Here is a 12,512-nt window from a genome sequence, read left to right as displayed (position 1 = left end):
TCCTACAGTCAAGTCCAGAATTCTCAACCATCGCTCAGAAGGCTCTGCTTAGAAACCAGATTGCTTCCGATTTTCTCTCTGGAAGGCATTATTGCTTATCACACCCCCTCAGTCATTCCTTTTAAAGCAGTTCCTCCACAATGCCACACTTTTTTTTGCCTCAGTATTCCTACTCACTGGCTTCCTATACATGGGATATTCTTTCTCATGCTTGTCCTTGCATATGTAACTCCTGAGAGTTCAGCTTATGTCTTCTTTAGTAAAACCTTCTGTGACTTACAACTGTCTAAACCAAGTTTGGTCCCTGTTATTCAGTTCTCAGCTATCCTGTACTTCTCCTTGTCAGTTGTTTGTACATATAATTACTCAGTTATTTATTTGTTTGAAGTCTGCCTTCCTGAATCTATAAATCCTCTCAAGACAGGGGTCATGTCTATGTTGTAATTATTATATCTGCAATATCTGGTGCAATGCCTGACAGAATGATGGTGTATAATAAATGTATGATGATTAAGTGACTGATTAGTTACAGAGCTCAGGATCCCAACTTCTCTAAGTAATGAAACTTTGTGGGGAGCACACTTCAAATTCTAACTGGAGTTCTACAAGCCTGTCCTTTTCTCCTGTTCCCTCAACCACACTTCTTTCACTCTTTCTCTCTGTGGTATTCGTGGTCTCCAACCTTCTTGTAGAAAGTCTGCAGTTTGTGATGGGCATTGGAAGAAGTATGAATTCTTGAAGCAAGGCTGGATCAAGGACCTGGGGAGATACACCTTGGGTATTGGGCTTTTTTCTCAGAATATCTCTGAAATAAGCTTGCTTTCTATTCTCCAGACTCTAAAATAAAATTTTAGAGATTGTCTCATTGTCATTTTTCTATTAAAGATACAAGATGCACAACCAACCACAATTCTATACTTAATTTTATCAGGATCACATAGGAAAAGATGGGATCTATTCCTGGATGTTAATATTGCACCTGTATCTCAAATCTGAAGGAGTGGTATCTGTGAATTGTAGGATATGCATCTATTCAGTCAAAGTGATTAAAACCTATAAAGAGACGTGGATTCAATCCCTGGATAGGGAATGTTCCCTGGAGGAGGAAATGGCAACCTACTCAGTATTCTTGCCTGGAAAATTCCATAGACAGAAGAGCCTGGTGGGCTATACAAAGAGTTGGACATGACTGAGCACACATGCACACACACAAGAAATAAAACACTACTGAAATCTAATAATAACATAGAGGGCATGGAACTGAGAAGGTATATTTCAAAATGTTTAAAAATGAGAAGTGTTCTTGTTAGAAGAATGAGTGGTAATGCTCCTGAAGGGTCATTCAGCGTTAGAGATAAGGATTTCCAATCTAAGAAGAAGGTAGTGGAAGCACAATGCTTAACCTCGCTGGCCTGTAGTTAATTTAAGGTGGAGCAAAAGATCAGCTGAGCTTTAAGACAGCTTTAACTTAGTTAAGCTAAGCTTTAACTGTTTTAATGGAGTTCATTGAATGGTCAGGATACTGTCAGTACTGAAGTTGATAAAACCGAGGATGGGAGGCTCCGTGAAGAGAAAGACTGAGAGCTGGGTTCCTGGAGGGTTGAGGATGCTGATGAAGAGCAGTGTGGTACTGCAGAGGTAATGGGTGTGGATGGTATGTGCTTCAAGGCCTGAACTGATGGGTGGGGATAATGAGAAGCTTCAAACCTGGTACTTGGGCTGTGGTGCAGGATTCTCTGACTCTGGGTGCACAGGTATGTGAGCTGAATTCAGCTTGAGAAGAGTCAGGAGGGGCATTTTCATGGGAGAGTCAAGAGGAAATTTGTCTATTAGAAATTTTTGTTTACACCTCTGCTAAATGCTTAAGTCTTTGTCCATTTTTCTGTATTATAGAAAGAGCACACCAGTGAGGAATGAAAAAGGCAGTAAAAGGAACATGGAAAAAGAAAAATTGGTAATCATAGGTTGGCAGGTGGGAGAGGTTGAAGAGTCTGTGATGGACATATAGAAGGTCTCCCAGAGAGCAGTTTTGGACTAAAAATGAAAAACGGGGGCATACAAGAAGCTTTCTGTAGGAACTGGGGAATAAATTATTTTCCCAAACAATAGAAAGAAGTGATACACATGCATAATTCCTGCTGCTCTGCTTTAAAGGTGACCTATACTAGGAAATAAGGTCCATCTAGTCAAGGCTATGGTTTTTTCAGTCATCATGTATGGATATGAGAGTTGGACTGTGAAGAAAGCTGAGCGCCAAAGAATTGATGCTTTTGAACTGTGGTGTTGGAGGAGGCTCTCGAGAGTCCCTTGGACTACAAGGAGATCCAACCAGTGCATTCTGAAGGAGATCAGCCCTGGGATTTCTTTGGAGGGAATGATGCTGAAGCTGAAACTCCAGTACTTTGGCCACCTCATGCGAAGAGTTGACTCATTGGAAAAGACTCTGATGCTGGGAGGGATTGGGGGCAGTAGGAGAAGGGAATGACAGAGAATGAGATGGCTGGATGGCATCACTGACTTGATGGACGTGAGTTTGAGTGAACTCCAGGAGTTGGTGATGGACAGGGAGGCCTGGCGTGCTGCGATTCATGGGGTTGTAAAGAGTCAGACATGACTGAGACACTGAACTGAACTGAACTGATACTAGGAAATGGCAGATTTCTCTAGTATTCTTGCCTGGGAAATCCCACGGACAAAGGAGCCTGGTGGGCTACAGTCCATGGGGTCATAAAGAGTCAGACACAACTGAAGCGACTGAGCATGCACACGTACAACTTAAATTTCCAGGTGGTACAGTTAGTTAGGGAACTAAGGTTAGAAACCATGACTTGATTCCTTACCTTGGAGTCTACTTTTCTTTAAGTTTCCACCTTTTTAAAGGAGTAAAGAGACATGCTTTATTTTCTGTATTCTCTCCCTTACAGTTCCACTTAGTATCTGAGGACCAGGATTAAGAAATAGCATGATGGAAAAATAAACACTAATTAGTAGTGCTACACTCTTTTTGTCTCTGCAGCACTCAGAACAGGATTGCAAAACCTCATCAGGTCTGCAGAACACTGTGAGGACGCCTACAGGTTTTAATTTACAAGTCCTCGCTGTACACTCTGAAAAGAAAATCTAGGTTTTTTTTTTTTTTTTTTTTTTTGCAATACAAAGGCAGGGTTGAAACACAAGATCAGATGGAAAGAATGCTTATTCTTTTTCCATCATGGAAAATAAGCCTCAGTAATGGTTTAAGAGAAGTAGCCCAGTGGCAAAATATTAAACAGAAATAAATCAAATAATGCCAGAGATTTTCCTAGGGGTGAAGTATTAATACATAGGAAATGTCATAAAATAAAACCTGCCTTAACACCATTTCATTTAGTGAAATATGCATAAAAAACACTTGTATAAGATGTTAATATTAGGGGATCTGTAGTGAAGAGTATAAAGGAAATCTGTACAATTTTTGGAACTTTTCTGTAAATCTAAAATTATTCAAAGATTTTCTCCACCTCTCTCTCCGGTGTGAGGACCCAGCAAGATGACGACCAGCAAACCATGAAGAGACTCTCACCAGGAATTGAATCAGCCAGCACCTTGTTCTTGGACTTACCAGTCTCTGGAACTGTGATAAATAAATGTCTCTTGTTGAAGTAAAAAAATAAAATTAAAAAAACAAAAAACAAAAAACAACACCCACCCACACAAACTCACTGTAAACTAATAGGTAGATGAGGAAAAAGAGAAAGTAAAGGCATGAAATTATTCTTTTTCTCATTTTCTTACTAATCTTTTAATTAAATGAATGGATTTCAAGATGAGTGAGTCTGAAAAAATTACCACAGAAAAATTATTATCACATTATATCCCTTAGGCTATTATTGATAATAATAATACCATAGAAGAACAATAACTTGAAAAGTCATTTTGATGTTTTTCACCTGTTAGCTATCATGCCATAATTTAGTTAATAAAATATGATGTTAATCTAGCATATTTTAATAATTCTTCTGCATCATAAGAGTTTGGAGCAATTGAGTAAATATAATTCCTGCAAAAAAGAGTTGAAGTATGGACTGATTAGTGTCTACACTAGAGTTGACCCAGGAATTCCACAGCATTTGGGTGGGTATTGGGCCATCTGGTACACTGAGTCCATTTTAGGACTTCAGTCCTATTTTAAGATATTTGAATATTTTAACTATTCTTTCTGTAAGATGTTGAGTTTTGTATCTGTATCTAGGAAATTCCAGGCAGGTCCTTAATTTGGGGAAGAGTGGGCAGAGAGTAAGAGTTTGAGTAAGTCATGGTGGAGCAGCTTGACTAGACTAACCTTCTCACATGACAGAAATTAAACTTTGGACAAAATAGTAAAAATTATCTAAAGGTAATAGAGGGTGACCAAAAGTATGTAGAAACTTGACGAGAGTTAATTCTAGTAAGAAGGAAATAACATTCTTAACATTTTTTTCAACTTAGGGCAGGCCCCAGGAAGTGCCACTAAGAGTCATTAATACTCATACAGAAACCTTACTGTTACTAAAACTTAAATCTTACATGAGGAATCTGAGGACAGAGTTCAGAGCAACTAAATAGTCTAGACATGAGGCATGTGTGAGGACATGAAGACACATGTGAGGCATGTGTCTTCTCTAGACACAAGTCTAGAATTTGGAGTCTAGACACATAGTCTAGACATGAGACATGTGTCTTCTCTAGACACAAATCTAGAATTTGGAGCTTGAGATCAACCAAATTAAACAATATCAACAATCAACTACTAAGTAATATCAACAAAAATTCTTCAGAGGGACAAATCAGAATCCACAGTTTCTACATTATTCACAACATCCAGGATACAGTCTAATTAAATCAGACATATGAAGAACATACTAAAAAGGAAAGGCAAGCAGTGGTGACTGACCCAGATGTTGGAATTAGTAGACAAGGATTTTTAAGGGAGCTATTATAACTCTGCCTAAAAACAAAAACACCAAAAAAGACTTTAATGAATGGATAGGAAATTCCAGCAGAGAAAAAGAAATTTTAACAACAAAGCAAAAACCACAGGAGGATCAAATGGATTCTAGAAGTGAAGAATAGTGTCTGAGATGAAAAAGTGATGGGTTTAACAGCAGTTTAGAGATGAAAAAAGAGTGAGTCTGTGAACATGAACATAGAAAAACCTTCAAGATGATCTAATCTGAAAATGTGTGAGCAGTCAAAATCAGGTGTGGGGAGCTTTTTATTTGTACTTTTATTGTATATAGCCTACCTTTTCATAAGTTTACTAGACTAGTAAGTCAGGGGAATGTTTCATCAGAACGCATCTTTAAAAATGTTTATTTTTGTCTGCACTGGGTCTTCGTTGTTGCGTGGACTTTCCTCTAGTTGCGGCAAGCAGGGGTTATTCTAGCTGCCGTGCACCGGCTTCTCATTGTGGCGGCTCCTCTTGTCGCAGAGCACAGGCTCTAGGGCGCGTGGACCCAGTAGTTGCAGCTCCCAGGCTCTAGAGCACAGGCTCAACAGTTGTAGTGCAGGGGCTTAGTTGCTCTGCCGCATGTGGGATCTTCCCAGGTCAGAGATTTAACCCGTGTCTCCTGCATTGGCAGGTGGATTCTTTACCACTGAGCTACCAGGGAAGCCCAGGACGTATCTTGATTTTGACAGTGCTTTAAACAAAATTTCTCATGATATGCTTATGTACAAGATGGAAAAATGTGGACCACATGGCTCTCTGTACATTCATTCTTGATCTCTGCCACTCTTCTAGACTGACTTCAGTGCTACATAATGGGGGTTATATAAAATGCAATACCCGAAACAGGGAAGGAACACTGACCTGTTACCTGCGATTTTTTACTTACTTGTTATCCTCCTTCACTAGTATATAAACTCCATGAAGACAAGAAATGCCTATCTGTATCCTCCTAGATGCCAAGACCTGAAATTAGTCCTGCTGTCTTGAACAGGGGCAGACACTGGGTTAACATGAAGATGAGCATGGTGACAAGAAATCCAGGAATGTATTACATTCAGAAATTCAGGTTAACAGAATGTTTGTTTCAGGGAACTCAGTCAGCTGGCAGCGGGTCCCTGGTGCCAAGCTAGTGTTGGAAATAAGACTTAAGTCTCTTGCGTGCTTAGTTGCTCAGTCATGCCCAACTCTTTGCGACCCCACGGACTGAAGCCCGATAGGCTCCTTTGTCCATGGGGATTCCCCAGGCAAGAACACTGGAGTGGGTTGCCATGCCCTCCTCCAGGGCATTTTCCCAACCCAGGGATTGAACCTAGGTCTCCCGCCTTGCAGGTGGATTCTTTACCAGCTGAGCCACCAGGGAATCTGTCTCTTGAGGGTAGTGTTTCTCCAAGTGTGTTTCAGAGGCCTGCTTCAGAATTACCTGGAGTGCTTGTTAAAAACTGGGGGACTAATCTTAGATTTGTTAAGCCTATGTCTCTAAGGATGGGTCTTGGAAATCTACAGGTATCCTAGACAATTCTTATGTATATACATTTATTTTTAGGGGTTGGGGAGCTGACAAAAGCAAGGAATGGACTAAGTCCTAGGGCAAGTTTCACAGTCTTGGCACCAGTGGCAATTTGATTGGATGATTCTTTGTTAAATTATTCGGGGTGGGGGGTGCTGTCCTGTGCATTGGAGAATGTTTAGCAGTATCCCTAGTTTCTAATCCTCTAGATCTCATATTACCCCCTCCTCTCCCAGTTGTGACAACCAAAAATGTCTCCAGACATTCCAAAATGTCCCCTGTGGGCAAAATTGGCCCTGCTTGAGAACCACTGCTTTGGGGGATAAAAAGGAGGAGAAAGCAACACTGGAGAATGTCAAGCTGTTGGAACTAGGATGCCACGTTAGGGTGAGAGCTACAACAGAAGTTCCTCTACAAGGCTTGTTATGTTGGTGGCTTAGCAACATTTTTGTAGAGGGGCCATGGGAGTCTAGAGTTGGTGACAGATGGAATATAGAGGCTGAGAACTAGACAGGGTGTCACACCAGGTCTTGGTCATGGCTGTGCACTGGAATCAACATGGAATTGTAAAAACATAAAAATCCATCAGCCAGCCTTAGCTCTACTGAAGCAGAATTTCCAGTGAAGTCCAGGTACTTGGTACACAACCTGGATTCAGGAACACTCACAGGGTTAGATGACATCCTGAGCACTGTGTTCAGGAACTCAGAAGGAGACAGTTCAGTTCAGTTCAGTCGCTCAGTCGTGTCCAATCTTTGCGACCCCATCGACTGCAGCACGCCTGGCCTCCCTGTCCATCACCAACTCCTGGAGTTTACCCAAACTCATGTCCATTGAGTCAGTGATGCCATCCAACCATCTCATCCTCTGTTGTCCCCTTCTCCCACCTTCAATCTTTCCCAGCATCAGGGTCTTTTCAAATGAGTTGGTTCTTTGCCTCAGGTGGCCAAATTATTGGAGTTTCAGCTTCAACATCAGTCCTTCCAATGAATATTCAGGACTGATTTCCTTTAGGATGGACTGGTTGGATCTCCTTGCAGTCCAAGGGACTCTCAAAGAGTCTTCTCCAGCACCACAGTTCAAAAGCATCAATTCTTCAATGCACAGCTTTCATTGTAGTCCAACTCTCACATCCATAAATGACTACTGGAAAAACCATAGCTTTGACCTTTGTTGGCAAAGTAATGTCTCTGCTTTTTAATATGCTGTCTAGGTTGGTCATAGCTTTTCTTCCAAGGAGTAATTCACGGCTGCAGTCACCATTTGCAGTGATTTTGGAGCCCAAAAAAAGTCTGTCACTGTTTCCACTGTTTCCCCATCTATTTGCCATGAAGTGATGGGACCAGATACCATGATGTTAGTTTTCTGAATGTTGAGCTTTAAGCCACCTTTTTCACTCTCCTCTTTCATTTTCATCAAGAGGCTCTTTAGTTCTTCTTTGCTTTCTGCCATAAGGGTGGTGTCATCTGCATATCTGAGGTTATTGATATTTCTTCTGGCAATCTTGATTCCAGCTTGTGCTTCATCCAGCCCAGCGTTTCAGCCCAGGAGATAGACTGGGCATAAAACTGCCTGGGCAAAGCAGACCTCAGCAATGCTTAGTGTCTGAACCTCTTTCATAGCTCCCTTTCCATCCCACAAGTGAGGATGAAAGCATTACATACATATTTGTTATGGCTAGACGATCCTAAGTATGGAATTTCCTCAATTTTACTCTTAGCCTCTGTTCTGAACCTACTTGCTCTTTTGTGATGTTTCCTGTTTTCACCCCACTGCTTAATGCAATTTCTTTCTCTCTGTCCAGCCCCCTCATCCTGTTATTTGCTTGGCTTGTGTATGATCTGGGCAGTTTCAGAGGTAGAATCAAAGCCTTGCTGATGGACTGGGAGTTTCTAACTTCCTTTTAAAGGCACTTCTCAGACACCTATTGTATTAAGAAATGGAAAGTAAGACTGTAAAGCAGTAAGACAGCTTCCACAAACTGCACAAGAAATATTAGTTTCATATAGTAGAACCTCATCCTTTTGACAGGAAATCCAGAAAAGAAAAAAAATTCTGTGCCACTTTCCAAGTACCTCCATGGGGAAGCTCAATTAAACTTGATTAATCTTCGTTAAATCTAGCTACTGGTTCAGCAAGAATTACAAAACAGCCCAATAATTCTGTAAAAACATTGGTTTTATTATCCAAAAAAAAAAAACCCACAAAAGGAGAAGACAGAAACAAAAATCCTGATCATTTGCAGTATCTATCAGCTTTCAATTTGGCTCTCCTGTTTAAACAAAAAACAAATAATAAAAAAATTAATCTATGTGAAAACATGTCATATAGTGGTCACCTGCTACTAAAATCATAAACTTGTGTTCGGCAATTGTGCCCTCAGTTTCAGCTATTATCTTACCATGCTGCTTATGGTAAAATATTTTAATTAAAATGTTTACTTCTCAATTTTATGTTTCATAATACATGGGATTTTATTCTTACAAAAAACACTTTTCCTAATCTTTAACTCATGTTGCCTAAGGGCTTTTAAAATCCATAACAGCAATTTAATTGCCTCTGAATTTAAGCATGGCCTAAACTTCTATTTAACACAGTGGGAATGTTGTATTTTCATAACTGATAAAGGTTACAGGACACAGACCTTATTCTGTTTCTTTCAATTCCATATCCTGATTACTTTAATTGACTATTCTTGATTGCCTAGAAATAGGTACGTTAATACGCTCAGCTGGAAATAATCATCATTTGCTGTCTTCAGGTAGTCACTTAATTGACTGGTTAACAGGAAATACCTGATAAAGCACTGTTATTATCAAGTAATCTAAAGAAATATCTTAAAGCTAACTTTGCAACATAGGACTTGAACAGTGGCAGACTACCAAATTCTCTTCTGATCTGGTGCTTACTTGATGTGTACTTGTAAGCTCACAGCTAAGCCTCTCCAACCATTTTACTAATGTTGGAAATCCAGGACACTACTTTCTTAAATAGGAACTAATAAACAAATATTAATAATGTGCTATGTTGAATATCCTGCACATGTATGAATTCAACTTAACAAAGTGCTTCAATTTTATCAAGTTTATACTTAGAAATTTTTAAGCTGACATTTATCTCATTTTTGGAAACCTCTAGTACTTTGAACAGAGCCCACTGAATTTTAAAATTAGTCAAACTACTTCTCTCTAGCCCTGGTTTTAACAGTTACAAAAAAGTCAATGGTAAATGAATTTATGAAGTAGTTTTGGTCAAACCTGAATTGCTTGTAACAAAATATATAAGCACTTGGAATCTGGCTATTTCCAAAAATTTTTTTTGGTGATCTTTTCCCAGACTTACAATGTCCCTTTTAAGGTAATACCACCACATTCAAAACTTAGAAATAAAGACAATTTTTTAAAATTACAGTAATTAAGAAAAGAACATGTGTTTATACACCACTTCTATTGGACACTGAAAATAGTTGGAAATGAATAAAAATTTACTTACCTGTCCAGAAGTGTTTCATGCAAGAATCCATCTTTCCGGGCCTTTTTTAGAATTTTACTGTCTTCTTTACTTATTTTAAGCTTGTGGTCTTGGAAGCTCTGGAATTTTTTTCTGTTAAGAAAATGCCTTTCTTGAAAAATGTCTCAAACTTTGATTATACATGTTTACTAACAAGCTTACTAATATTTAAGTTTTTCATTTACTAAAAAAACCCCTGTTTTTCTCAAATAATTTACAACTTTTCAACAACAAAAATGACCTTTCTACCCCACCATCAAGAAGGCAGTTGTCTGGGTAGCTCTACAAACTTAATTATCACTTGGGAGTGTTGGCTGGAGTCTCCTGTGTCCTGGCAACGTTTGACAGGCTTTATGTACTGACAGTGACAGCCACTCTACAGAGCAGGACTGTTGTTTAGTTGCAAAGTTGCATCTGACTCTTTGCGACCCCATGGATGGTAGCCCACCAGGCTCCTCTGTCCATGGGATTCTCTAGGCAAGAATACTGGAGTGGGTTGTCATGCCCTCCTCCAGCGGATCTTCCCGACCCAGGGACTGAACCTGCATCTCCTGCATGGCAGGCGGATTCTTTACCACTGAGCCACTGGGGAAGCCTTGAGCCGGGAGAACAGACCAATCCAGGTGACGGGAATGTTGAAACCTGAACCCTTACGAGAGGCATTCAGCTCAGTGCCCTGTCCTAGATTCTGTATTATGTTGTCTTTTCTTGTCTTTCAGGTCTTTTATTTTAGGTGTCTTGAGAAGCATGTCACTGCCAAACCTATGGTTCTAAAAGAAACAAAAATACCTACACGTAATTGATTTCACACTGTTTGACATTTCCTTTGTCTTCTTCTGGAATATCATCTTTTTTCTTAGTTTCTCTTTCGGCACAGGATCTGATCTATATATTGGAGATGAGAATACAGAGGTTACACATTTATCTTCCCCTGCTCCACCTTATTACAAAAGAACATTCTAGATGATTTCTTATACAAAAGAAGAAAACAGCTTGGCAGTTAGATTCAGAAAAAAACAAGTTCTAGATATGTTTATATATATATGTAACTTACATAAATAATTGCTATTATATGTTTCCTTAGAGCCCTTACGTGAGAAAAACTAAAGAGAAAATTACTTGAAAAGCATTTTACAGATCAGATATCACTATGCCAATTAGGCAATAATTTAACTAGTTTAATTTTGACTCCAAAACTAAATACAGTAGAATCAAATTATCCTGCTATTTAGTGTACACTTTATAACACTGAAAGTTTAAGACAGTAGCTGTTTTACTATGCACAGGCTTTTACCAAATGCTTCAAAGCTTTTGACATAACACAACTTGTTTCTACCTAATTGGAATTTATCCCTCTTAAATCCTTTTACCTTCATAAGTTTTGACAGATATTATCACCTGCAATAGATTAACTGACACAGATATAACAATTAAGATCAACTGAGTAGGGCAAAGGGCTTCCCTGGTGGCTTAGATGGAGAAGACTGCCTGCAATGCAGGAGCCTGGGGTTCGATCCCTGGGTGGGGAAGATCCCGTGGAGAAGGGAATGGCTACCCACTCCAGTATTCTTGACTGGAGAATGGAGTGGGGCAGGAAGGGGATAGAATTCAGGGCCAAGGAACTGGCATCTGCAACCCAAAGGACCAACATCTTGAAAGTGATCTCTGTGGCTTACAGCACGTTCCAAGACTGCTTTGAAAGTTGTAGGCGATAATAAGGCATGTGCGATTAATATGTATGCAACCACTCTGGCTGGAGGAGTCCTCAAAGAGCTGTGGAAATCCTGTACTGCGACACTATACTGCCCTTGGCAGGAAGGGATGTGTTCTGGTAGGTAAGGCCAGTCTATGAAGGTGGACGCTGACGCAGACAAGCAGAGCCTGCAATGTGGAAGGGAGGGTGGACCGAGTCCTGATTATCGCTGCTCAGAGGTTCCAGGTACCTGCCCAACCAAACAGACCCAGGGAAACCTGACAGGTACTTCATATAAAAACAGCTGCAACTGTTGATAAATACAGCATAATTTTTTTTCCTTCTGTAGTTGTGCAAAGTACTGCTCATAGAGTTGCACTGTTTGTCTTCAATAATCATACTTTTATAATGTAATCCAAGTAAACAATTTAAACATGATACAAAAAATTAAATATAATTAAAAATGAAATAAATAGGTGAGTGGGATCTTAGTTCCCTGACCAGGGATAGAACCCGTGCCCCTGCAGTAGAAGCCTGGAGTCTTAACCACCAGACCACCAGAGAATGCCCCGCCAGCATTTTTCTAGTGACTTGCTTTCGGAGAAGCAATGTGCTGTGGAATGTAACTTCTAGGGTCAGTTGGGCCTGGATATGCATTCTGTCTCCACTTTCGCTGTGTGACTTTGTGCAGTGACTGATCAAAACAGTGAGGATTTAAGGATGGTTAGAGGCTGTTCCTCCCCTGGACAGTTAAAAGATAATAGTAACTATCTTATAGGAACACTAAAGACAATCATGCATGTGCCTAGAGCTATTTGCTTTAGTTTTATGTA

The 12,512-nt window shown here is 39.8% G+C and overlaps 1 protein-coding gene across 1 annotated transcript in view; it reads right to left on the bottom strand.

The window, feature by feature from the left end:
* Nucleotides 1-8,636: 8,636 nt before the first annotated feature.
* FRG1 (FSHD region gene 1) overlaps nt 8,637-12,512 on the bottom strand; it is a 14,051-nt gene continuing 10,175 nt past the window's right edge. The window contains exons 7-9 of the mRNA XM_010858359.1: nt 10,780-10,871; nt 9,969-10,079; nt 8,637-8,748 (exon numbers count right to left, since the gene is read on the bottom strand). Of these exons, the coding sequence (XP_010856661.1) occupies nt 8,712-8,748; nt 9,969-10,079; nt 10,780-10,871 (240 nt within the window). The 3' untranslated portion in view covers nt 8,637-8,711. The remainder of the gene's footprint in view (nt 8,749-9,968; nt 10,080-10,779; nt 10,872-12,512) is intronic.

Source organism: Bison bison, unplaced genomic scaffold, assembly GCF_000754665.1.
Source record: "Bison bison bison isolate TAMUID 2011002044 unplaced genomic scaffold, Bison_UMD1.0 scf7180017864386, whole genome shotgun sequence".
NCBI classification, from domain to species: Eukaryota; Metazoa; Chordata; class Mammalia; order Artiodactyla; family Bovidae; genus Bison; species Bison bison.
This window is presented reverse-complemented; position numbering and strand designations above follow the sequence as displayed.